At 47.0% G+C, this 27,618-nt stretch overlaps 1 protein-coding gene across 4 annotated transcripts; it reads right to left on the bottom strand.

Annotated features, from left to right (window-relative positions):
- On the bottom strand, positions 1-27,535 carry LOC123024275 (UDP-glucuronosyltransferase 1-6-like). Of its 4 annotated transcripts, none has more exons than XM_044431807.1 (5): positions 26,615-27,535; positions 7,375-7,506; positions 5,887-5,974; positions 4,277-4,496; positions 1-1,283 (listed from the first exon to the last, which is right to left on the bottom strand). In XM_044431807.1, exons 1-5 carry the CDS (start codon positions 27,476-27,478, stop codon positions 986-988), a joined length of 1,602 nt encoding a protein of 533 aa, XP_044287742.1. In that variant the 5' UTR covers positions 27,479-27,535; the 3' UTR covers positions 1-985. The 4 variants fall into 4 exon arrangements, with proteins under 4 accessions (XP_044287742.1, XP_044287741.1, XP_044287743.1 ...); XM_044431806.1 differs by lacking the exon at positions 26,615-27,535 and adding an exon at positions 20,543-21,452; XM_044431808.1 differs by lacking the exon at positions 26,615-27,535 and adding an exon at positions 14,567-15,438.
- Between the last annotated feature and the right edge of the window lie 83 nt (positions 27,536-27,618).

The raw sequence follows: 27,618 nt of genomic DNA, 5'->3' as shown, positions 1-27,618 counted from the left end.
TTATTTATTTCTAGTTTTTCTATGCTGTTCTTTTATTAAAAGTCTCTGTTAACATCTTCTTGTGCACATTTCAGGATTTCCTAAATTAATTCATTTAAATGAAGAGCACTAAACAGTTGAAATGGCAGCAAAGGCTGTCTTCAAGTCAATTGTACTTTGAAAGCACCTAGAGTGGGAGCCAATTACATTACACTGATAGATAATACTGATTTTCGTCACCAATAGCTCATATTCCTAGATACAAAATCAACTAAATTGTTCAACTGAGTAGCGTTCACCAGTTCAAACTTTCCAGGTCTAGAACCCACTTTTAGCCCCAAACAGCCACAGAGGATTCACTTCTCCTTCCAGAGTGACTAGCTGAGAAGTGTTCCTATAAAAGGATTTTTCATCTTTGAATAACCAATTGTATCTGTCAAATTGTCCAAAAGGTACAATAGTCCACTATGCTCATTTACTAGCCTTCTCCTTCACACTTTCACATCCTCTTAAAAGACTCCTCCTCCCCCAGCTGCCTATATATATATATATATATATATATATATATATATATATATATATATTGATGGTGCTAAAGAGATCCTAGGTTGGAATGTAACCCATTTGTCAATCCCATCCCAGCAGTGGAGGACCAGCTATCTGATTATCTGAGCTAACTGATTCTGTAACACATCTATGTACATCTATGTAATAATTAATTATCTGAGCTAATTGATTCTGTAACGCATCTATGAACTACAGAAGTGGAATCTGCATGGAAGTGCACAGGTCTCGAAGAACACATTGTTCAGATTGCATTGGTCAGAGTGGTGTGCGTGCATGTGTGCACACAACAGCGGCTTGCGTAAGTCCGGGTATGTTGCTGTCTTAAAATTTTTAAAAATGGCAAGTGGCCCTGGGGTAAGCTAAGAGTGATCACTCATGATCTCCTTCAGGAAGGCCCCATTCCCTTGAACTGCCTTCCCCTTTCACATCTTGCCTCACTTTAATGGGCCTTTGCCTTGCTTTTCTTGCTCAGCCTCCCGCTTTTCCAGAAGCACTTCCTGCAGCAGAACAGGCAGCACTTCACTGAGATGAACAGGGCGATCAGTGCTACAGCCAGGAGGAAGGCAAAGACGTCGATAGAGTGGTACTGGATCCAGTTGAGGTCGTGAGCTGCTGGTCGCAAATGGGGCGCTCCCTTGTGCCTCATCACAAACTCCACCCAATGCACGGCAAGATCCAGAGGGTGGATGGGTCTGTCCAGGTGCAGGTCTGAGAGGCGCTGGATGTTCTCTTTGTATCTGAAAGCATTTATGAGAGTGGAAGCGTCAATCAGAGTCTCTCTGGGAACTAGATTACAGGGAAAGAAACCATACCAAAGCGCAGCTGGGGGCTCGGAGGCCCTTGGAAGGCAGGCGGAGTCAAGGCCCTTCTCTAGTTTGCAACACTGAAGAAATTTCCCAAATATCCCGAGTTCTTACATTGGCAGGAAACTGGGTGCGAAACAGCATAAGCCTCCACCTGCACAGCTCAGAAAGACTAGCTCTGTGAGCACGATCTGGAGACGGCTCTTGGGCGGCGCCTCAGAGACCAGGCTCTTGCGGGCCCCTTCGAGGGCCACCCACCGCCTGCCTGCAGTCTCTGTCGCGGCTTCCCGCCTGCTGCAGACCAGCGCAAGGCCCCCTGCACTCTCCTCATGGCCTCCAGCTTGACCTCACTTGGTGTTGCCTCTTGTGGGAGAAACGGCAGCACCACCGAGGAGGGGCGGGAGAGAAGAGACGCTTCGGAAGGAGCCTGCCAGGAGCCGGGAGCCGGGCCGTATCGGGTACTCTTCTTGGGTGGTGCCTCAGAGACTGGGGATGCCATCAAGGGCCACCCAGCACTGCCTGCTGCTTCCACTGCCCCTTCTCCCCCCCACACACACCTGTGCTGTCCCCATGGTCTCCAGCTCGACCTCAGCTGGCATTGGTGGGAACGTGTGTGGTGAGAGAGCCAGTGTGGCATAGTGGTTAAGCGCATGGGACTGGGACTCAGGCGATCTGGGTTCTAGTCCCCGCTCAGCCATGGAGCCAGCTGGGTGGCTTTGGGCCAGTCACAGACTCTCAGCCCAGCCTACTTCACAGGGCTGTTGTTGTGGGGATAAGATGGAGGAGGACAATGGTGTAAGTTGCCTTGAGCCCTTTGTAGGAAAAAGGCAGGATATAAATCGAAAAATAAATAAATAAAATAAATAAAACTTGCTATATTTTCCTGGACAAATCATGACACACCCCTGATGGTTCTGTCATTTTCTCCCCACCTCCTGCCATCCTCCTGCTCTTGCCATGCAGCCCAGCAACATGCATGACCAATCTTCCTGATTGGTCCACTGAGGATTTCGGGTAGGTTCCCCCTTTCCCCTGCCTGACTGTGCCTCCGTCTCTTTAGAGCTCCCTAAGCAATCCAGCCCCCAAAGATGACTTTTTTTTTGTTTTGACGTTACATTGAGTACTATTGCTGCAGTTTCCTTCTCCTCCTCCTCCGTCTGTGCATTTACCCTTGTTCAAAAAGCAAACAGGGTGATGAACATGGTGCTCAGCAAATAGGAAGAAATCAGTGAGGATGTGTGTGATGCCAGGGGGCCATGGGCAGTAGAAGTATGGTGCCAAGTGGTGGACTCTGTGGTGCTTTTTCACCTCAGATGGAAAAATGGGGCTCCTGGGTCCAGATGCCATGAGAGTCCATCCAGATCAGAGCAAAACATGCAACAGACCACTGCTTCTCATTGCAGCTTCTGGGCTGCGGTGATATAACTACTTGGACAGGCCCGCATAACAAGCCCACAATGATCAAAACAAAACAAAACCCACAACTGCTGGTTGTGACATGCAGATTGTGTAGGGGAGTGATTTTCAAACTTCTGGACATCCAGAGAACCCTTCCCAAGTGAACTCAAAGTCAGTTTTTCCTCACCATTGTGCATGTGTGCTAAGGATGCACTCCAAAACTCAGCCTGGACTCATTCTTAGCACATGGAATTATGAAAATGGCTGGGCAAGTTGTCTTTTTGGGATCACTGCCTACCATGATTGACACTCTCATTTGATGATGCCTTGATAAATTTCTGAGAAACTTTATAGTCTCCTGGTTTAGTGTAAGGCTGGGTTCATACGTCACAGCAAACAGCCCTGCACTGTTTCCATGGTGGAGTTTTGTCCAACTTACTGGTCAAAGATCAGATGGTTCCCTGGGCAACATGGTTTCTGTGCTCCCAGTTTTATCCTCCAGTTCTCACCATGCATCCCAGCAGAGCCCCCAATTGAAGCCTCCTTCCTTACGCTATTGATTCCAATGCATCTCAGCAACCCCATCCAGATTGGTCTGCTGAAATTTTAAGGTAGCTTCTCCCTCTTCCTGATCCCAAATGTATCTGCTTCTCTGCAACACTTCCTAGCCATGCCAGCCCCCAAAATTTTTATTAAATCATAATCAACTCATTTTCCCTGATTCATTCATTCATTTATTTATTTAGCAAGTTTCTGTGCCGCCCCATTCACCGAAGCCACGGGGCGGCTCACAACAATAAATAAATACACAGTTAACCATATAAAACAATATAATTGGAGACATCCTGGCCAAAGATATAAAATCAATAAATAATATTAACAATTAAAAATAATTGTTAATATTTAATTAATTCTTCTCAGACCCTCTCCCTTTGCGCATTTACCTGCTTTCTCCCCATTTCCAAAAATGAACAGGAAGATGGGCACCCTGCTCAGCCAACTGGAATTCAAGATGAAGGATGTGTGGCTAGGGAACTAGAAGTAGTAGAGAATGGATGGCTGAGCAGCCACTTCTGTGGTGGCAACTCTTTCTATGGAACTCCGTAAGGTAAGTGGAGATCCTGGGTCTGAATGACCCGAGAAGCTGCAGTGAAACAGGAATTCCTCAAGTAAACTGTTGACTCTCCCAGTGGTTTTAGGAAACTAAAGGTACCAGACAGAAACATCACAACTGGGTCTGGAAAACACAACTGACTGACAAGAGTAAGAAACCACCGTGGCTTCTTGTGAGATGCAAACCCAGCCTAAGTGAAGAATCAACAGGATAAGAGCAAAGGGTTGTTCAGAGGCCACCGTTTCTGTTTCTGGGGGCAGCAGCAATTCTGGAGCTAGAGACGGATTTGCACTGTTACCTCGTAGCTTGCCCATTGCGGGAATTGAATTCCAAATGTACTTGAGAACAACCATAGCCTAGCCTCAGTTTAGCATCCCCAAGTAAGTAAACAAATAAAATGCAGGGCATTACTCACTTCTTATCATAAATAACAGCCTTCAGTGCATCAGAGAGGTCCTTTGAAGTCATCTCAATGACATTCAGGGTCACGCCTGCGCCTCGAGATTCCACACGTTTTGCATTGTCTATTTGGTCTCCAAAAAGGGGGAGCAGCACCATGGGCACTGCATTGCAGATCCCCTCGTAGACCCCATGGGATCCGGCATGGGTGATAAAAGCTCTGGCTTTTGGATGAGCTGTTCAAGGAGGAAGAGATGGAAGGAGGAAAACAGACAGGTTTATTGTGCTGCTAATTACTATGAATCTGGGTTAGCACACATGACCAAAGTTATGTTGTTATATGTAGTTTCAGCAAAGTAAATGCAGAATTAAAAAAGCAATACAATTAAACCAACGTGGTCTGTAATATTATTCACAGACTAGTGAAATACCTGCCAACAGCATGCTGGGGAAGTGGGGCTGGAGGAAGCTGCCACTCTGTACTCCACCTAGGCCTCCTGCTCCAGAAATGTACCGAACTTGCCCTGTTGCAGTAGCCCAAAAGACCACCAGAGAAGCCAGGTAAAAAGATAAGGCTCTCCACCATGCTCTCCCCTTCCACTTTCCCTTTTCACCTCAGGTAACAGCCAGCAACCCTGAGGGTCAGGGGGGCCATATGTCAGTCGTGGCCACCTTCCTCTATTGCGCAAGCTCAAGTGTGGGGATGGGATGGAAGGACCAAATGGCCTGTGTACGGATGGCAGGAGGAATTCAAGCCAAACTGCCGGGGGACTTCTTCGGGCCATGATGCGCTCCGCTCACCTCAGCTGCAACACAGGCACAGCGCAGTCTCCATAGTCGCTGCCCTGGTACAGTTCACTGCATTATCCACACTCAGGCGGTATGGCCTGTTGCAAGGGAGAGAATGTCCCAACAATCCATGGGATATACAGGGTGTTGGCATCTATGATTTTACTCACTGACACAGCTGGCCAGAACTATAGGTCTTTGTGAGTGTGTATCATAAGAATGAGCCTGAGAAACTGTCCATCCAATGCCACGTGGCCTCATTCTCTTTCTACAACCTTTGTAATTACTTAGATGCTTTTAGATGCAGAGTAATACTTGTTTCTTTGTAATTAGGACAAAATCCTATGGTCTCCCAGTTTTGACTGGTGGCCCTGGGATTCTTCAGGGTCTGAGTACAGAGGTCTTCTGACCTAGATGGGTGGGCTCTGAAGACTGACACCCCCCACAGCTGGGGTGGGTGGAACTGCACCAGCTGCCCACTCCCCAAAGCCACAACAGAGCCTTGGCCAGGGAAAGGGGGGTGCCTGGGGCATAGGCAGGAGAGAAGGCTGGGGCCACAGGCCCCTACCAGTGCCAGCGGACACCCCCAATCCCCTCCCTCCCCGTTACCTGCCCTAAATCTAGATGGCAAAACAGCCATCTGGGGAAAAGGCCGGCACAGGGGGCAGCAGCGGCAGAGGCTGCCTCAGCAGGCCTTGGTCCAGGCACAGGGTGACCGGGAGCTGCCAGGCACAGGGGCTCAGGTGCCTCTTCCTTGGGGCAGATGGGCGGTGCTCCTCAGGGGGACAGAAGCAGTGCCAGTTCGAGGCAGCAGCATGATTAATGGCCCAGACATACCAAGCAGATCGTTCTGTGGAAGCCACTTGACCACCTTGGTGTTGTTGGCAAGGTTGGGAATAGCTGCTCCTGTGTACCGCCACAGCACCTTTGTGGGTGAGAAAACACAGAACAGGCATGAAGTAGCATGTCTCTTCCGTCTGTGCGAATGCACGCACACTAGTGCCAGATACACTTCCCCAGGATCCCTGGACTTGTCTCCTGCACGGCCCATGCCAGGAGGGCTGAAGAGAATGGGCACTGGCATTTTGACCTCTCTTTTCCCTTCCACCTGGTTAAAACCAGATTGCTGATCGGCTATAATCTCCCACAAACTGGGACTCTGTGGTTGCCAGCTTTGGAAAAGGCAGAATAAATTCTAACCTTTTTTCTAAAGTTGGCCAATGCAAGGTGCACTCGCATGCCATGGCCATCCACACAAACGATAAGCTGCCCTGGGCTGATCTTCCTGTGAATGGCCTAGAATGCGCCAGAGGGAAGGCTGAGCTCATCAATGTATCCCTTCCCCCCTTGCTCCGCCCACTGGTATCCCAGGGAGCACTGAGACGGGAACCATTTTCTCCCCTCCCTGACATGATCACAAGCCACGTTCAGCTTGCTGCAGCTTTGTTTGGCTTGAAACGGTTTTTCCAGAGATGGTGAAACCCAGCCTGACAAACGGCTTTCACAATCTTTGTTTTAACAGCCACTGACAACCTATTCAGATTGCCCAAGCAGCATGTTGAAGGGGCTGTCACTGGTTGGGAATATTTTTCCGTTCTGTCATTCTTTCCATTCAGAATTCCAGCAGGAAAAGGACCAAGCTGACTTTCTTATACTGTGATCAACCTTAGTATTCATGTTTTCAACCTTCAGGTAACCACCATTACTTATACAGCCCACCTGCGCCCCAATTTGAGGAAATGAGTTAGTCAGTGTTATCTGAGATGAAGTGGCATGACAACAGCTAGACAGAGCAACACAGTTTTCAGCACTGGGGCTACTGCAAACCATTCGTGACACCAAGCTTCCAAACGAAAGACATTTTCACATTTAGGACCTGTCAGATACTGCCAGGAGAACGTCACGGTGTAGGAGCCTTCTTGAGCCCTGACTACTTTACCTGGCACGCCCCAACATGACAACTGCCGGGAAACTGTCCACATGTTGTTCAACTGAAGTGCTGTCATGGCAGCCATGCCCTCTGCTGCTTTGGAGTAGTTCTGCACCAGCAGTGGTGTCAAATTACGGTGTCGTTATTTCTAGACTCCTGCATGTGAATAGCTTCCCATTGCATTCTGGTCCAGTTGCAGGCTTGGTTTGATCCTGGTACAGGGCTGTGCCCATCACTGAGAGTTATTCCACAGAAATGTGGGCTTACCTTGCAGAAGCCACTGCAGCTGAAGATTCATTCCTACAACCAGGTGTGACACATCCATGCTGGACCCCAGTGCTTAATGTACTAAATCAATATCCTAAGCAGATGTTATAACTTCTTCTTCCTCTTACCGTTTGAGGTATTGTTCCCAATCCTTCAGCAATTTCCATCGCTTTTTTCATTGGAATTTCAGAGATCATTGAGCCCAAGGAAAACACCACAATGCCATGTTCACCAGAATTATTCACTATGGTTTCAAATTCCTACAAAAAATTAGGCTGCAGTTAAAATTCTTTGTTTCATATATCTCACATAACCTGGGCCCATTTTCAGTTTAAGCGGTCTCTGTAGTCTTGACAGGAAGCTGGGAAGCAAGTAACAATTGGTGGTTAAACATTTCTGGAGCAAGGGGTTTCCTCTGTTATATTATGAATAATGTACAGAAATCAATATAATTGTACCACTTTTAGGAATAAAAAAACTGTACTACTGATCTTGAAACATGAATTACAGTATAATAGTATGTTACCATATTATTCTTAGTTAAGCATTAGAGCATGTTTCACTCTAATCCAAAGGTAAATGTAGAGTTATTTTTTAAAATATTATGTATTTTATGTATTTATTTACTTACAGAATTTGTATACTGCCCACACCCAAAGAAATTCTGGAGAAGTTAACAGTACAAAGATAAAACAGTAAAAAGAATCCATTGCAAACAAGAGAACATGAAGGCCATGAGTGGTCAGCGAGCAAATGGAGCACAGCGGTTTTGCTCCCAGACCTCCCGAGGTGGGGCCTGGCTCAGCCATGACAGGGCAAGCACTGCAGTGCCTTCAGCAAGGGAGCTGCATGCCAAGAAGGCCCGTCCTGACCTCGGCCAAGCTGCTGCCTTCTACACTGGCTCCAGCTTCCACAGCACCTCGAAGGCCGTTCCACACGGAGCGTATTGCAGTAAGCTGGTCCTCAGGCTACCAGAGCTTGTATTGCTGCCACCACATTATCCCTGTCCAGGAGAGCCACGGCTGACAAATCAACCAGTGATGGTATAAGACATGCCGCCTGTTGCAATCACTTGGACCTCCAGCAACAGTGGTAGGTCTAAGAGTATCCCCCAGGCCGGGCTGTGTGAGGAATCTATTTGGGAGTGGGGATCTGTTGGATTCCCTGGGCTTGACTCCCTGGACTCTGGTCTACTTTGCAGCAGCCAAGAGTCCAAGTTCCTAGCAAGTGCCCCCGGCATCCACAGAGCCCTTGAGTGGAATCAAGGCCTGTGTGCCGCACAACCAGCACCCCTCTCCCATTGCAAGTGCAGCTGTTGTTTGAGTGGCTGTGACTGATGGCAAAGAAGGCTGGTCGTGAGAGGCCTGCCAGGAAAGGAGACCCTGCAACCACTAGTAGGGCCCCCTCACACTGCAAAGGCAGCTGTTGCTTGGGCAGCTGCAGCTGATGCCAAAAGTTGCCAGTTGCCCAACCTGGGGCCTGTGAGGGTTTGTAGACTTCTTGGCTCAGCTTGCTTTGCTGGACTGGCTCGAGCGTAAGAGGAAGCCCATGAATCCTTGGAGGGATGGATTCCAGTAGGGTTTGTCCCAACCCTACCCCCAGGCAGCACACCTGATCTTTCAGGGGGGCTGCAACCCCACCCAGAACCAAAGACGGGCCACGCTGGATCAGAGCAACGGTACCTCTAGTCTAGCATTTGGTTCACGTAGCGGCAAATCAGCTCTACAAGCAGAAAATGGGTGTGACAGCACATTTCCCAGGACTTCCACCTTGCCAGGACTCAGCTCCAGTTTATTGGCCCACATCCAGCCCATCACTGAGTCCAGACACTGAACCAAGGCTTGCGCAGTCTCTCCTGATTCAGTTGCCACAGGGAGGCAGAGCTGAGCTGTGTGTCTTCAGCAAACAGAGGGCACTTGGTTGCACAGATGTTAATGAACACAGCTCTTGGCTTCATATAGATGTTAAGTAACACTGGGGATAGGATGGTACGCTGTGGAATCTTTCCCAGCATTATTCCCTGAAGTTCCCCACAGCTAAGACCAGAACCACTGGAACATGGTACCTCCTACACTTAACCCAAGGAGTCTCTCCAGGAGGAAGCTGTGGCTGCTGGTACCAAAAGCTAATGAGAAAGCAAGTAGAATTAGCAGGATCTCACTCCCGTTGTCCCTCTGAGAGTAAAAGTTGATTCAGTCCATAACCAGGTCGCAAGCCAGACTGAAATGGGCCTGCATAAATGGTATCCTCCAAGATTGCTGCACCACAACTCTCTCCAGCACCTTATGGACAATGTTACACACCTCAGCTGGAGTGGTGCTAGCAAGTTTGCTGTGGGGAGAGGCAAAGATATCCTCAAAATGCAATGCAAACAGATCACAGCAGGTCTTTGAGGGGCCAGGACCCCATTCACTGGGAAGGGCATTAACAGCTGGTGGACCATTAGAAATCCATCAGATTGCATCAGTCTCCTGGGGCAGGGCACCTGAATGGGGCCCCCACCCCTGCAGGAAAGAAACAATGCCCTGGTTCAAACCTCTCCAGGAAATGATCTGACTATGGCAATGGAATTATTCCCCTCTTGCTCCCACTGCACCAATTTTCAGACTTCACAGCTTCAAGCAAAGACCAACTCAAGGGAATGCCTTGCTTCGTATCTTGGGTTAATGAGCAACTGAGACAGCGCACAGATGTCATGGAGGCCAAGAAGTTCTGAGCTGGTGGCATTCCAGAGGCAGCCTCAGCATGGGATCATCGTCCCGGGTTCTGCTAATGGCACACTTGAGACTTCCTCTGCCAACTCGGTCAGGGCAGCTGCTGGGCAGGGAGGGGGGTGGGGTCCACCACCAGCATGCCCCCCCCCCCCCCGTCTCTGTGGTCCAACACCAGGTGCCACCCCTCAAGGCTTGCTTTAGGGTGGTTTTCTGGTGATAAAGATGGAAGTTAGTGAATCTCAGCCACTTTCCCCCACTGCCCAGCCCCATCCTGCTCACTCATCAAGTCTCAGGAGTGCCAGATTGCCATGAGCGTTCTAGTTCAACAAAGCCACCCAGAATTATAAAAGGGGGGCTATTTTTCTTTCTGCTGCTCTCAGAACTTGCATATATTTTAATCATTATAACCGCAAGCCTGTTACAGCATGGCTAAATTCTACATTGCAATGGTGTTGACTCTAACTTCCCAATACTGCTTTGTTAGAACCTTAGCATTATTTAACTACAGTTCTGGTACCATCGCACAGTAGATTAAAATTCGGTCATGCTGACATGTTCTTAAAGAGCTACCGTATTTTTCCGTCTATAAGGCACCCCCGTGTATAGGGCACCTCCCACTTTTCTTACTGATCTCCGAGCAAGCAAGCTGCTGCCTTGCCACGCATGCCACCTCCCCGCACACATGCCCACAATCGTGCCCGTCTCCCCACACAGAGTGTCCACACCTGCCGCCACCGCCTTTCAACTGGCCCCCTGTTGAAAAAGTTTGAGGATCCCTGGGCCACACGCTCTCCACAGCATCAGCTGACGTCAGTTCCATAAGGCTCATAATTGGAAGAAACCTGTTAGCTTGTCTCTGCAATCAGAAGTTTCGCTTGTGAGACTAGTTTGCAGAGATAAGGTATTGGCAGTTTCGCAACCACAGTTCTCCTCTTGGCCCCCCCATGTATAAGACACCCCTCCATTTTTAGGTAAATATTTTTAAGAAAAAGTATCATCTTATACACAGAAAAATACGGTAATATACTTCAGCTCATAAAAGAAAAAAATCAAGTGTCCTGGATTTAATTAATGGCCCACTCAGGCTCACATTCCATCCTGGACACTGGCAAGAATTGGGTCCTTCAGCATTCCTCTCCTCATATAAATTAAGGGAGTTCTCCAAGCCCTGTCACGGGATTAGGCATCAAGGTAGTAGGATCTGTATGAGCATGAAGGCAGCTGCCAGGTGTTTCTTTTTAATGTGTTGCCTGTGATCACAATGCTTCCCTTAATCCTGAAATATGTCAAGGGGTTATTTGCCATTAATTTTTTTCATTTACTCAAATATCTCAACCCTAATCCCTTCTACTTTTTAAGATTAAGCTTTGAAAAATATATGCAATTGGAAAAAGGATCCAACCTGAGTTAGATTACTTGTTCTTGCACAATTTATACCCCCAATAAAGACCATATTGGGCATGATGGGTCTGGGGTATTCGAACACGAAGTCGTAGCGCATTAGCCAAATGGATGCTTTGCTATAAAGCTCTGATACCGTCATGTCTCGGTGCAGGAATTCCTTGCTCAGGGTTTCATAGGGTGAATACAAAAAAGAGCATGTCATGAATTCCAACAAGCCAACCAAACAATTCTTCACCCTCTGATAAAATGTCATGTGGTCTGTATTGCCTGTGAAGAATTTGGGGACATATGAAAGTGGGTCTGGACACTGAGTTGCCTCAAAGTCTAAGCCACACGGTATTCCACGTAAGTAGTAAATGGAAGGAAGAGATAAATACTCAGCCAGGAACAGTCCACATGGAGACACTGGATCCATAAGAACGACATCAAATCTGTTTTCTTCCAGGTAAGTAAGCAGCTCTTTGTCATGCAAAAGCAGCTTGCAATTATTGAAGAGAAGCATTGTAATATTTCTTATTCTTGCAGGCATTTCAGTCATCCTTGCCAAGAAAGGTCGGTGTGTAAAAATCTTGTGGCCAAGCTTTTGAAATTCTGCTTTTATGTATTCCACCGAGTAAGGTACAGCAAATGTTTTCATTGTGTAATATACAGACGGCTTGATCCACAAGCTTACATCTGGGGCAACAACTACCAGTTGGTGTCCTCTCTGCTGAAGGTGTTCCAGAACAGGACTGATGCTCAGCCAGTGACTCCCATCCAAAGGTATTACCAACACTTTACCTCCATTTGAAAGGCCCCAGAGAGTAAAAGCAAGTAGAAGCCATGCAGGGAGTTGGCATGTGCCTTGACACATCGAAGACTTCTTCCCAGTGGTGCAGTGATTTACTTGTAAGCGGACTGGGTGTAAAAACCCCATTGTAAAACACATGAAAGCCAAAGCTTTTGTGAGCATTCAGGCTTTTCTTCTTTAAATATTAGTTTTCCTCTACTCATTTGCAAACACACAACTAAGCTTCAAAATGTGGTCAAAGGTTGGCTGTGCAACCCAGGCTTGACTGAACGGTAGCACTCCTCAAGTTAGTTTCACTTCCCACAAATCCAGCAATACTATCAGAAACCAAAAGGCCAGATTCTCACACTTGGTACTTCATTGATAAAAAGGCTCACATCCAAACAGGACACTTACGCCCCTGCCAGTTCTTTTGTGCCGTGCCGGCACCTACCATTGACAGAGTGGAAAATTAGCTCCTCTGGAGACAAGCTGAAATGTGGAAATGCTGGTTTCTGCAACGGGGCAAGTCGGTTGAGCTCACACAAGGGAGCCCTGCTGAACTACCCCAAACAAGAAACAAGCTTTGCTGAACATTTTGGGCCCTCTTGTAGGAAGTTTCAACTCAACGTTGCCCATGCAGTGGGTTCCACTGGTGCAATGGAGCTTTAGTGCCATTCAGTTATATGGGAGCACTGCGTGACTAAGGTCGAACTGTGAGCAAAGTGAAAAAAAATGCGGTCAAACATCTTCTGTTGCGTGCCCAAGTCATCTCTCGCTGGGAGAGGATCTCCTGCATCTGTGCCTTTTCAGTGAGTGCCTTTTTGATTGTTTTCTGTGCCTTTTCTGGATTTGTGTGTGTGTATGTGTATCCCTTACATATCAATATGGATATTGTTTAGGGTTTGGGAGTGGATTTATTCACTCTCCATTATTTCTAATGGGGAACATTGCGTCACTTTGAATGATTCAGAGCTCAAGTAGCCTCCTGAAATCAATTAAGTTTGAAGTACGAGGCACCACTGTATAATCCCTGTTATCATTTCATTACTACAATCATGTATCATTTTCAAGTGGGGCTGGACACATGTGGGTTAAAGGGCCCGAAGGAGCTGCCCAAGTCTGAGCAGGCACGTCCTTTCACAAGGTAAAACATATTGCCAGGGGAGCAGAGCTGAGACAAGAGTTCCTTCAGAACAAGTTAGAGCTTGAATCTCAGCCTGCTGGGCTCTTCTTGCATTGTTACCTGCACACACCCCATTTTTCAGGGGCTCCAGCACTTACCCAGGGCTCAGGTCCCTTGCCGGTAGGTTCCTTGAGACCTCTAGTTTCTCCGTACAAATACGCTTGCTTATACACGTGTGCAGGCTGAGTGCAAGATGAGGGATGCTTCACCGAATTAGCATTCTGGCAGATTCCTGTTCCCCATCAGAGGCCCAGAGGGACTCACGGTGCCCCAGGACGTCTTGCAGGGGGCAAAGGCAGTTCTCAACCTCTTCTCCAGATCCATGCCCAGCACACTACTGTACACAAATGCACAGACCCCTCACTCACACCCTCCTTTTGCCTAGTGGGGGAAAGGGGAGAGGAGTCATCTCTGCCCATCCCATGTGCCTTCTAGACCCATCTCAGCCCTTACTGAATCACATAATATCCCGTGCCACCCACTGATAGCAAAACCTAACAATAACTTAGAGCTGAGAATGACTAGATTTAGAAGAGGACCTGTGAGGTCATCTTGATCAACCTGTACCAGTATGAAGCAAATCTGAAAAATAATTTGCAGCTGGGTCCCTCACAGGAAAAAACACAAAGGAGCTTGATTTGATCCAAGGCTTAGCCTTCCAGGAGACTTTTCTGTGCTATGACTTAAAACTAAACACCTGAAGTGTCAGTATGGAGAATGCCCTCGAGCATTCCCAGAGTGCCTTTTAGTCAGATTTAAGTGACAGCCAATAAGCCCAACATGGCTCATTTCAAAAATAAACACCGAGCCAGACAGTCTGCCAGGAAGCTCTTTTTGATGGTGTTAAGTGTCATTATTTTATAGCTGCACTGGCTCTGGGAAGTTCAGAGAGGCTGCCATTCAGAAGACAGAGTGAGTGGCCAACTGACTGGAAAGTGTCTGTCTTGGTCTTTCAGCTGCACACCAGAGCTGGGATGAAACGGAAATCTGATGACAAACACCAATCAAATATAGGATCTTAAATTGATAATTTTGCACATTGCATTCATGCTGGTAGTATACACAAAATCAGAGATAAAATACACAATACAATCTCCCATCAGCCACTGGAACTCTCCTAATACTCACATACTGTTGACACAGCCGAGCACATGCACAGCATGAAATACCTTTTGTGCCAAAATGTGATAAAGCAAGTCCTGAAAAATGACAAATATATAATACAACCTCAGCGTAGGTCTACAAACCTTGGATAATGGCTTTGTCCGTGCACAGTTAATGCCGCCAATGAAGACTAGGTTGGGCATCACTGGCCTGGGGTACTCCAATATGAAGTCAAACCTCAACAGCCACACAGACGCTTTACTGAAAAGTTCCAAGACCGTAACCTCCCTCTGCAGAAACTCAGATGCAAGACGTTCAGCATTTGCATTCAAAATGCGACAAAGTAAAGAGTGCAAGGGCACTACTAAGGCATTCTTCACACGTTCAGGAAACGTCATGTGGTCAGAATAAGCTGTTAATAGCTGTGGGATGTACGAAAGAGGACTTGGACACTGAGCAGCTTGGAAGTCCCCCGAACAGGGGAGGCCTCGTAAGAAGTACACTGCAGGCAAGGAAAGGTACTCGGCAAGGACTGGACTGCATGACAACACAGGGTCAGAAAACATGGCATCAAAGTTGCTTTCCTGGAGGAAGGTGATCATTTCCGTGTCATTTAAAATATTCCTACAAGCAGAAGTATATGTTTGAGCAGTCTGTGAAAAGGTCGTATAGCCAGCAACAATCCACTCCAGATATGTAGAAGACTGAAAAGCATGAGTCTCCATTGTACGGAATATATTCTTGAAGTCTTCCTTGGTGTCATGCACTGGGTATGTTCTTACATTAAGATGTGCAGATTTCTGTATGAGGCAAGTATGTTCTGGCATCACTACCAGAACCTCATGTCCCCTTTGCAGGAGTTTCTCTACTACTACTTCCATGCTAAGCCAATGACTTCCATCCTGTGGCACAACTAACAACTTCCCACTCTCAGCAAAATGCCACAGAAGGAACAACACATTAAGCCCAAGAGCTGCTTGGCGACTTGATTTCAACCTTGCCATTGTGTGAACAAGATCTGTATGTAATGCATGAAAGAATGCATGGCAGCGTATAATGCATTTTTAACTTTTAAAAGCACTGTTTCGAAGTATCAAGTAAATTATTAATAAGTTGCCTCCAATGAACCACAAAAGGTCATCAAGGCTATCTCTGCCTGCCTGTCAGAGGACATTAAACAGATGTGTGAACTGAGTTTATGTTGTATATTAATACAACTCTCTCGCAGCAGAGGCACTTACACAGGATGATTCAGCACTTCGTGATTCTGCTGATCACACACATTCGCAAGGCACTAAAGAGACTGACGACTGCAGCCCAGCGAAGTGGAGGCCTCTCCCACCACCACACTGCCACCTGCCCCAGGACTGCCATTCCTTTGCTGCCATTTGCAGTGCATTGGGCTCTCCTGGGCGGGGAGGTAAGACCCTCTTCTCCTGCTCCAGCCCCAGCCAGGCCGTGTTGACCTAGGGCAGACAACAGCATGGAACCATGGCCTCTTGCTGGGCTGTGGGGGAACACCGGGGGCTCCCCAGAGCTTCTCAACTGCACTGAGAGTGGCAGAGGGCCACCCATGGGCCGCTGCTTGTGCCTTGGAATAGCATGTCTATGTTGTGTTGGACTCACTTATGATAATTGTTTCCTTTGGGAAGGCTGTCTGCTCTAATAGTCAGGTAGGAGGGCCACTTTCTTCTCATTTATGCCACTCCCTTTTTTCCTTGAGCGGAAAAATGAACAGGAGACGGTATTCTCCTTGGTCTCCTTCAGGTCAGTTAGTCTGTATAGCTAACATGTTTTCCTGGGTAGGTATGTAAAATAGATTGATTTATGCTTACATATTTACCACTCCTTTTCTCTCATGGTGGGGTGGAGCACATCCTTCCTACATGCTGTGTGAGGCTCAGAGATGACAACAGCAGCAACAAAACATCCACTGATAACATGGAAAGGCTTTGTAGGCCGCATTGGGTTTCTCACAAGAGGAAGTCAGGACATACATGCAAAGTAATAAATAATAATCTTCCACCTTTCTTTCAAGAACTTTAGGTGTGGTTCTCTCTCCCACCCCTGCCATTTTATATCAACAGTACGAAGGCCACACATGCCTGAGCAGGCATGGACTGAAATGAAAAATCAAAGATGGGGTACATCGTATAGTCTGTGTTCACATGTCATAGCAAGCAACCATGTGGGGTCACCATGGTTCATGGATCTTTACCATGCTCTATCTGACAGACAATTAAGTGGTTTATCATGATTTCCACCCTCCATGCTCAGTCTTCCTACTGCTGGCACGTATCCTATCAGCCACTGTGCCTGAAATTAAATTCTAAGGTGCATCACGCTCTGCCTGTTCCCTGCCTCTTCCCCACAGATCCACATACAGAAACTGGAAGGCTGTGGTAAGTTGCATACCAGGATTATGGAAACCATGATCTGATTATGTTCACATTTTCTTTCTTTCTTCTTTTTTCTTTAGTTTTATGGAAGTGTTTATTCTATGTTTTGCCTGTTATTTATTGTTTTACTTACTGTATTATTGTACTGCTATTTTAATTATTGTAAGCCACCCTGAGAGGTTTTATTGGGAAGGATGGGATAAAAATGCTTTAAATGATAAATAAATAAACAAACAATAAATGATCCAAACAAGCCACAACAAGCTATTTTGGTGTGAAGAAACCACAGAACAAACCATTGTTTCTTATCATGGCTTCTAAACACTAACTTTCTCAAGGAAAAATACCACTGGGTATTTCAGAGAAAACAACTGGGTTCAGACAACACAACAGGCCAACAATGGTAGGGAACCACTGTAGCTTGTTATGTTGTCTGAGCATAGCCACAATGTTGCACAGAAATCACCTTTATTGAAGGGTACCTCTTGCCCACTCACTTCATCTGGCCCACAGAGGTTCCCATCTGGCCCACAGAGGCTTGAACCCCCTCTGCAGATCTGAGATACCAGCAGGTTTTCCCACTTCCCACCTTGAGGCGTGGGGGAGCAGTGCACTAAGTGCTCTATCTAAGTGTCGTGCCTTACGGCTCGACGGAGGCCTTGGCACGCGAGAGAGCCAGAAGCTCACAGTGAGGGTCAGGTGTTGGAACAAGGAGATTTGTACTTGGTGCCCAGGGCCCAAACAACCCCCCTGCAGCCCGACTCGGAGGCTTCCTCGTGAGTAGCCTCCCCACATCCTGGCTCTGGGTTGCTGGAGCCGGGTGCAGCTTCCCTTCCTGTAGACTCCCAGGTGTTTGAACAAGTTGCCCCCACTCCTGCCTCCAGACTCCGAAGCCGCTGGGCTGAGTCCTGGAGAACAGGAAGATGTAACAGGAAACTTACGGAACGCCCGACTTCAGGGAAGATTACGGAGACTAGACCAATTGGAACGGCAGGAGAGGAGTTTGTCCCACCCACGAACAGAGAGACGTGAGAGGAGGTTAATGTCACGTGACTTTCTCCCTCTTAGTTCAGAAAGGAGGGGGCAACTGAACTGCGAGGAGCTCATTGCCAGAGCTTATCCATTGCATCGTAAATCTTGTAGTAAACAGCAATAAAAGTCCTTATTTTTATTGCCGACTGCTGTGTGAGTTAATTGGAGATGTGAGTTACGGCCTCACGACACTAAGGGGCAGGTGAAAGGGCCCCAGCAAGCTCGTTGGACAGGGAGCCTTTGGTGCATGCAGGCTTTCTGGTGCCAGGAATATGGGACTTTCCCCAGCTGTGCACACCCAAGCTGGGCCATGGCCCAGGCAGTGGGGAGAAGAGCGCTCCTCCATTTTGTGCTTAGCAGGGGAGAAGGAATGCTGCCTCAGCCGTCTTCACTGCCCTGTTGCCTTCCAACGGAGCTGAAATGGCTCAGGATGCAGAGGGTATCTGGGCATAAAATCCACTCCAGGCTCCACACAATCCTCCACGCTGTCCAGAGACCCATGGAGTTACATAGGAGGAGTAGCTCTGCCCTTCAAAACTCTCTTTGAAATCTGTCTCTGATATTAGCTAATTAATTCCACTGGCTTTCATGGTGTTGTTCCTGCCCCTTTTTTCCATCTGCTTTGTAAAAACTGCCTGCATTTTCAAATGTTCTGGTGTAAAAGTTGGAATTAGTAAAAGCAGCTTATTTTTCTTAAGACATTGCCTCTAATATTAGCACATCTTACTCTTCCAAGTGTGTTCAGGCAAGTTCAACTCTTCTGAACTCTTACTCGTGATAATGTAACAAATGGGGAGAGAAAGTCTGAAACAGCAAAGACTTGCAGCAGAGCAAAGTTGGTTTTTTCTTATCAGTAGAGTTATGCAAAGGCATGTCCACATGATTCAATAGGCACTGAGAACTCTGTACAAAGTGCCTTTAATCTTCAGGGCCTTCCAATCTGAAGGGCAAATATCCAAAAGCCTCTTGTGACCTGGGTGAATTTTGAAGATAGCTCAGGGTTCAGAAGAGGCCGCTGGCAAGTCAGTAACTGAGCCAGGACAGTGGGATTCGGGAGACTATGCAACCCATTAAATCCCTTGAGAGTTTTAAGGCTGCACGGTGCTTCCAACTCACCTGTACCCATCAGCCAATCAAGCCAGCAGGGAAGCTGTGCCTGCTCTTCCCTTCTTGCCACCCTCCTGGTCCTCCTGCAGCATTCTGGGAACACTGCAGGAGCAACAAGATGTCCCCGAGCCATGAAGAGGCATTTAGTGCTGGCCACGGCTTGCCTTCTTTAAGGTTTTTAAGATCACAAGAGCTGCTGTTAGAGGCAACCATCCCAATCCCATTTGGGGGCATCCAGGAGGTGCTCCCTCAGGGATGCCCAGAAGAACCCGGGGTGGGGCTACCCATGATCACCTAGTTTTTGCAAAATTAAAATATTCACCACTCCACTCCACTCCACTCCCCTTTGCGCAGAATCAACCTGAGGAAGAAATCCCCAGAGAAGGAAGGAGCACCCTGGAAGGACCAGTCCCATATCTTTGCAGTGTGAAGCACGGGTTTGATTCGGTTGATTAACCCCTCACACTGTGTGGGGAGCCAGATGCTGCCTAGTCCAGATGGTTGCTTCCCAAGACAGATAGTCCTCCTCTGTGATTGGGATGCCAACACAGGAGCACAAATGAGAAGGGCTGGATGGAAAATGCGAATCGAGAAATATCGCGGATAGGATGCTGCCCAGCTCTTATTGGCTGCATTTCGGGCGGGTCCTTGCAGAGAGCTGTTCTCTGGCTCACCGCAAGTGCTCCCTGCTCCAAAGCCTCACTATTGGGAACGTTCTGCACATGTGGGATGGTGCGATGTGATGTCCCGCAACAGCAGGGGTTGGACTCGATGGCCTTCATGGCCCCTTCCGACTCTACTAGTCTATGACTCTATGAGCAAGATTCAAAAAGCAGAGAAAAAGAGGCAGCTGCCAGGAGAACCAGTATGGCGTAGTCGTTAAGCACATGGGACAGGCACTCAGGAGATACAGATTTCAGTCCTTGCAGAGCCACAGAGCTCATTTTGTGACTTTGGCTCTTTGCTCTTCTCTCGGGAGGTTCTGATCTGCTGCTCTTGCTCCGTGCCAAAGATTGCTGTGTTACCCTGTGTTTCCTGAGCCTGTGGAGCACCTGGGTGTATACTGATGGGTGTATGCTGAGGCCAGAAATTAGATTTCTTATTCACTGTCCCAGTGTACTTACAAGTCCCTGGCAGCTGGGGTTCCTTGGCTGGCTGTATGCCATACAGTTGCTGCTGTCCAATCTCCCCTTCCCCCTCCCTTCCTCTATTTTCCCATTTTATCCTTTTAGCCTGTAGGCTTGGGAACCCTCTATTCTTATATTTTATCTTTATAATAATCTGTTTGTTCCCCAAGCTTGGGTGTGCCATGCGCTGAATCCAGTGACTGATCCAGGATTGAGGGACCAGGGAAGTTCTGAGCTGAGATTTTTGCTCACTTGGTCCAGGGAACAGATTTGCCATTACAACTGTGAATCCACCCGATAGTTGTTGCACCTTGCCCACTTTTACCTAGTTAGCTGATTATAATGTCACAGGGCACTTTGGCAAAAGAGAAGTCAAGTCTACAAAATTCATAATACTATCCTGACAACTTTTCAAAACAAAACAAAACAAAACAAAACAGCAAGAAGTACATACCTGAGGCAATTGTTTCTTCCAAGCACAGTTTATCCCTCCAATTGAAATCATATTAGGCATTAGTGGTCTGGGATAATCAACCACAAATTCTGATCTCATTAGCCAAATAGATCCATGACTTAAAAGTTCCATAACAGTCACATCTCTTTGGAAAAACTCCGAAGCAAGACTTGTGTACTGAGAAAAGACAAAGCTACAGAGGAAGGACTCTGACATGTGGTACAACAGATTTTTAACACGTTGAGTGAATGTCATTTGATCTGTATTGCTTGTAAATGTTCTTGGGACATAAGAAAGAGGCCTTGGACACTGTGTAGCCTCAGCATCTAATCCACATGGAATTGCTCGCAAGAAAAACACAGATGGGAGGCCAAGATGCTCTGCAACTATCTGGCCACAAATTGTCATAGGATCTGTAAAAACAGCATCAAACTTAGTCTGCTCAAGAGATTTCATCAGTTCTTGGTTGTATAATAAGCTTGAACAAGTAGACAGAAAGAAAGCACTTGTCCTTTTCATTCTTTCATACATTCTGAAAAACCTAACTAGAAAAGGATGTTCTTGAATAATATCATCTGCAAACCCTTGCAGGTTCTCATCCATTTCTTCCTTGGTGAAGGGCACTGGAAATGACTTCAGGATGTAAGTATCATCTGATGGCTTTATGTACAAATTTACTTCTGGTGCAACGACGGTTACCTCATGGCCATTTTGCTTGAGCTGCTTCACAACTGGCCACATGCTAAGCCAATGGCTTCCATCCATGGGTATCACGAGGAGTTTCCCACCAGAAACAAAGTTTGAAGAAGACAGCAGAAGCATTAGCACTGCGACATACGCCTTGGAGTGAAACATAAGAGTCGTCACCATTGCTGTCGCTGTTGCTGTCGCTGTCTCTCTCTCTGTCTGTCTGTCTGTTGTGTAGCAGCAACAGCTGAGTTCCTTATATCCTGAATCATTAACATTAGGGAGGGGCCTCAGCTCAGTGGAGAAGCATATGATTCCTATGCAAATATTCCTTGTGCAATCCACACCTTTTCCATTTAAAGGATTCCAGATAGAGCATCAAACAGGCCTCTGCCTAAGGACTTGGCATCCCAGGCAAGCAGTGTCACATCTTCAAGACAAACTGTGCAGTCCATACAGCACTTATGCTTTGTTGTTGGCAGAATGTTCGGGTTTTATGATTGTGGGCAGCGTGTTTGTTTAAAGGGGAAAGTCAACTTTGAAAACACAGCAAAGAACATTCATTTCAAATATTTGCCATGCAGATCAGGAGATGTTAAGTTTAGTATCCCTAAACCCAAACCTACTATATGGGCATGTAGAGCTGTAGCTATGAGCCATGAACATTTGGGAAGCTCAGTGAAATAAGCCGCTGGCCTTTATCACCTGGCAGAAGGCATTTCATTGCTTGAGGTAGCATAAAAAATGCCATAGTCTGCCCTTATCAGAGGGCAAAGTCAGATTATTTTGCAATATGAGCCAGAAAACCGAACCAAGACATCTGCCCGTCCCAAGCAGTAAAAGTTAAATGACAATTAATTTGCTACCCTTTCTTGATGCCCAGTGTTTGGTGCCTAAGGCAGGTGTCACTCTGCCAGCCCTGTTTATCACAGCCACACCTGTCATACTGTTCCTGAACAGAAAGGAAATCAAGAGAACATTTAACTCTCTTCATCTAAAAGAGGGCCATCTGCCTGAAGGAAAGCTTGGGTGCCACCCTATTTTACAGGAACTGACAGTTCTGTCAGCTAGCTGTCAAATCAGTCATTCCATTAAAAGACGTTTACAGTGACATATGAATTCCTGCTTGCGTATGTCCCTGTCAAAACCAAGCGGACCTGGGGAGCCCCATAAAACAACCTGTGATCTTGGATATTGCGGTGACTTTGCCGCCTTGTTGCAAAAATGTACTGTGAGGATTGCAGCTAAACTCAGAGAAGAAGAGGATTCTGAAGGGGAGCGGGGATGCCTTCTGCATCCCTGCTATTAAAAGGAAGTGTCGCTGCCATTTCCTGCAGTATGAAATGATGCCATCAAGGAGCAGGTTTACCTCCAGATCTGCAGCTTTATTACATCTGGGCATCTGCATAACTGCCACAAGAATGAAAGCCAGGTGTGTTCCCACTGCTGAACCAAGCAAAGGAGAGTTATAAATATGAAATTGGGGAGGTCACAAAAACAGAGCAGAAGTGTCTTACGAAGAAAAGAAGGGACAGCTGTGTGAAGTGGACTCCGAGATGCTGTTCAGTAAAGAGGAAAGGAAGAAAGCTGAAAAATGGTGGTGAAAAGAGAGCTGGAGAAAAGAAACACTGTGCTGACAGAGAAGAAACAGTGCTATGCTGAGAAAAAGAAGAAGGCTTAATGATGAAATGGCTGAAGAGATCCAGAAAAAGCAGGAAGAATGTTATGGAGTGAAGGGGAAAAGAAAAAAAATTGCTCAAAGGAAAGCAAAGTTGAAATTGTAATACAAAGGGATTTCTACATTTCAGGTGGCACTGTGGCTATCGGGTTGTGTTGCGTTGTGTAAGGCTGTGAATAGTCAGCCATTCTTCACAAGGATGATGGTGGTTTGATGTTAATGTGTTCAAATTTCAAATATCACAACCATGAAGAATAAGACTCATTGAATTAACTCTGAAGTGTCCATGAATTCCCTGAGGATGTGATAGATTTCAGAATGTCTGTGAGAAACTCAGCTCAGGCCATGACAGTCAACCCAAATTCTGCTTTCCCCACTTACTGTAGCATGATGCCTTGAGCACAAGCAGAACCATTACTGAAGCTTGACATACAAGCATCTGTTGAATTTGGCTGTATTTTCAGACAAATAACATCAATGCTACGTCTGCATCCTATTCTTACTCTAGCATATATGCTGCAATATAGGTTTATTGCCACTGAGTTTTAAATGAAACATAACATAGAAACTGAGCGAGTTAGAAGGGGCCTCCCAGTCTGGCCCCTGGCTCCAGACAGCTCCATTCATGACTTCCTTATCATGTGCATGTCCAGCTAATCCTTGAACATCCTCACCGATGGGGCCTCAACCACCTCCCCTGGAAGTCCACTCCAAATCTTTGGAGTCCTAACTGTCAGGAAGTACTTCGTGGCATCCAAATTGAACCTTGGCTCCCCGAGCCTTGCTCCATTGGAGCATCCTGCCCTCCTCCGCAGGGGAAAACAGAACTCTACCCACCTCCGTGTGACACCCCCTCACGTACTTATATGCCACCAACAGATCCCCTTGGAGTCTCCTCTTCCCCAGGCTGAAGAGACCCAGTCCCCTCAGCCTCACCTCATATGGCTTTCCCTGCAATCTGGCCACCATCCTTGCGGCCCTACAGTGCACTGACTCTAACCTGGCTATATCCTTCCTCTAATGTGGAGCACCGAACTGAGCACAATTCTCCAGTTGCGGGAGCATCAGAGTCATGTAGAATAGTAGTAATACCTCTCTTGATCTAGAAGCCATGCTTCTGGCTATGCAACCAAGGGTGGCATTTGCCCGCGTCACACTGCTGACTCATGTTTAGCCTGCAGTCAACCAGTAACCCCAAGATCCCTTTTACAAGTGCTGCTCACCAGCCACCTGTCCCCTAACCTGTCCTTATGACACCCATTCCTATGCCCCAAGTGCAAGACCTTGCACTTATCCACACTGAATGCCATCCTGTTGTCCCCTGCCCACTTCCATAGTCTCTCCAAATCCTTCTGGATCCAGAGTACCTGCTCCTCACTTGTGGCCACTGCCCCCATTTTAGTATCATCTGCGAATCTGATCAGCAGACTGGTCACCCCTTCTTCCATGTCGTTGATGAAAAGATCAAACAGGATCGGCCCCAGGACAGAGCTCTGGGGGACCCTGCTTGTCACTGGCCGTCATCCTGATGATTCCTCACTAATGGTTACCCTCTGCTTTTGGTCAGTCAACCATGCCCTGATCCATCGGACAGTGCATTGGTCTATCCCAAAACTCCTCAATTTCTCAACCAGGATATCATGCGGCACTTTGTCAAAGGCCTTGCTGAAATCCAGGTAAACCACATCCACCGTGTCCCCTCCATCTAGCCACCTTGGAACCTTGTCATGGAATTCCACAAGGTTTGTCTGGCAGGACCTGTTTTTGCAGAAGCCGTGCTGCGTGGCCGCCAACCTTCCTTCCCTATCTTTGGTTACTAGATCTCTCGCTATTATGAGCCCTGCCATTGTCTTTCCTACAGTGGATGTAAGGCTAACCCGTCTGAAATTCCCCATATCCTTTCTACTACCTTTTTTTGAATTGGGACCACTGACGTCACCCTCCAGTCCTCTGGAACCTCACCCGTTCTCCACGAGGCCTCAAAAATGGAGGCCAGTGGGCGCAAGAGAACCCCTGCCAACTCTCTAAGTACTCTCAGGTGTAAACTCTTAGGGCCAAGCAGCTTTGTAATGTCCAGTGCCCTGAGGAGCTCCTCAAGTTCTGGGGGGCGGGGTGACTCTAATCTGTGCCCCTAAGGCACCAGCCTCATCTGATCCCTCATGCGGATCCCCCCTGTCCTGCTTTGGGGAGAACACAGAGGCAAAATAGTCATTTAGCATCAGTGCCTGTTCCCTCACATCAGTCACCAAATCCCCTTCCTCCTTATCAAGCGGTCCCACTACCTGTCTCCTCTTCCTCTTGCTATTTACATGCTGATAGAAGCCTTTTTTAACCCTTCTACCACCTCCTTTTGCATCCATGGCGGCACTCTCCTTCGCCTCCCCGCCTTACTAACTAGAGGTATCGTCAAGGCTTGCGCCTCCAAAACCTCCCTCTTGAATGCCATCCACCCCTCCTGAACTCCCTTGCCTTCCAGTACCCTCTCCCAGGAGACTTTCCCCAGTCTGGCCTGCAGTTGGCCAAAGTTGGCCCCCTTGAAGTTCCAGCTTCTAGTGCTTGACCTGCTGCATTTCCCCGGTCCCCTGATCTGAAAGCAAAGGATGGAGTGATCACTCACATCCAGAGCTCCCCTAATCTGTACCTCATCTATCAGCTCCTCCCTGTTGGTCAAATCCTAGTCAAGGATGTCCCCCCACCCTAGTTTCACCCGGACTGCCTCTCCCAGATCCCATCTGTGCTGCATTCTATCTCACTGCATCCTATCCCTTACGTGACATATAAGGCTACGCCCCCACCCCTCTTTCCCTTCCTGTCCTTTCTAAACAGGTGATACCCCTCTGTGTTCACATTCCAGTCTTGCCTTTCATCCCACCAAGTTTCCGTGATCCCCACCAGGTCGTACCCTCCTATACCCAGGAGAGCTTCAAGCTCTCCCTACTTATTACCCATGCTCCTAGCATTGGTGTACATGCACCTCAGCTCCTTCCCACAGCTTCCTTTCTTTGGGATCCACAGCCTCCTCCTTCCTCCCATCTTCCCTATACTGGCCCTCTTTTCGTAGGAGTCCTTCCAGCCCCTGCAGTACTTCTAACACCCTGGTCCCAGAGCCCTGATCCTCTCCCAACACTTGCCCAATCAGGACAAGTTTTTTGGGGGGAGGGGTGAACACCCCGCCCCCCAGCTCAGTTTAAAGTCTTCCTGGCAAAGCTCACTAGGGCATTTCTGAAGGACATTTTCCCCATCCTCATGAGGTACAACCCGTCCCTTGCCAGAAGTCCATTGGCAAGAAACCAGGTGCCGTGGTCGAGGAACCCAAAGCGTTTCTTCTGGCATCACACCCAAAGCCAGTCAATGACTCCCATGACCTCCCATAAAATCCCATTGAGTTCAGCAGGGTTTATTCCTAATAAGGCAAATGCTGAATTGCAACAAAATATGCTGTGAAAGCAATATGCATTGATGTCCATGTTGTCTCCTATCCAACCTCTGGCCAGCTAATTTCACAAGAATTACATTTAGTGTTTTCAGACCATTTTAATAGACATTTGACATCTATCTTGACCACCTAGCAGTGATGTCTCAAATTCTTTATTCTAAATCTGGCAACATGGTTGGTAATATGTTGCACTCCTTATGGTGATAGCACAGATGTAGCACTTCCTTTCCAAGTTAAACAAACATTTTGAAATAAAAAAAAATGGACATACCAGGGGCAGGACTTTCCCTTCTTCACAGTTTAAGCCTCCTATAAAGACCATGTTGGGCATGAAAGGCCTGGGATACTCAAAGATAAAGTCGTAACGCAAAAGCCAAATTGAACCATTCCTGTAAAGTGTTGGTAAGTGAATGTCTCGCTGTAGAAATTCTGAAGCAATGTCTTGATATTTGTTATATAAAGTCTTAAAAAGCAACGTCTCTAAAGAATTGACAAACAGATTAACCGTGCGCTGGATAAAAGTCATTTGGTCTGTATGCCTGGTATAGCATCTTGGGACATAGGAAACAGGGTTTGGTGACTTACAAATCGCATGCTCTAAACTGCATGGGAATCCACGGAAGAGAAATATGGAAGGGATGGAGAGATATTCAGCTAGGATGACTCCACATGGCAAAGCTGGATCTGTAAAAATGGCATCAAACTGGCTCTCTTTCAGATACTTTATGATTCCTCTGTTCTTCAGAAGACTGTCACAATTGTCAAAAAACATATTTATCACATACATGTTGTTCTGATACTCCTTAAGAACCGTGAATGGAAAAGAAACTTCATGGAAGAGGTTTCTTGCAAATTTCTGAAATTCAGCATCAAGATTTGCCTGTGTATATGGCACTGCATATGTCTTCAGTTTGTAATACTTTGATTCTTTCAAGAGCAAATTAAATTCTGGTGCCACCACTGTTATCGCATGACCTTTGTTGCTGAGCTTCTCCACAATTGTGCGCATGCTGAGCCAGTGACTTCCATCCTGAGGTATCACCAGCAGCTTCTTGCTTTCAGCAAAGAAGAAAACGGCAAGCAAATAGGGAAGCCATGTGGCCAAACAGTCAAGCTTATTAAAAATGGATGCCATCACTTTGTTCAGAAAATTGGCCTCATTTAAAAAAAAACAACAACCTTGCGTACCTTGTGTCTGTCTCCTTTTCTTTTTAATAATGAATTTGAAGCAGGACTTGTGCTTTCTGAGCTTCTTTTCCAACTTTACATTAATCA

The sequence above is a fragment of the Varanus komodoensis genome, unplaced genomic scaffold (assembly GCF_004798865.1).
Source record: "Varanus komodoensis strain SLA01 unplaced genomic scaffold, ASM479886v1 scaffold23, whole genome shotgun sequence".
Lineage (NCBI taxonomy): Eukaryota > Metazoa > Chordata > Lepidosauria > Squamata > Varanidae > Varanus > Varanus komodoensis.
This window is presented reverse-complemented; position numbering and strand designations above follow the sequence as displayed.

What these genes read in the sequence shown, in the direction of transcription:
- LOC123024275 (XM_044431806.1), bottom strand. Translation starts at nt 21,412, where the DNA reads ATGGTGACGACTCTTATGTTTCACTCCAAGGCGTATGTCGCAGTGCTA. An exon ending in TGGGAACAATACCTCAAACG is followed by an intron (nt 5,975 to 7,374) that starts GTAAGAGGAAGA and finishes TCACCCACAAAG; the next exon opens with GTGCTGTGGCGGTACACAGG. An exon ending in GCTGTTATTTATGATAAGAA is followed by an intron (nt 1,284 to 4,276) that starts GTGAGTAATGCC and finishes AAATGCTTTCAG; the next exon opens with ATACAAAGAGAACATCCAGC.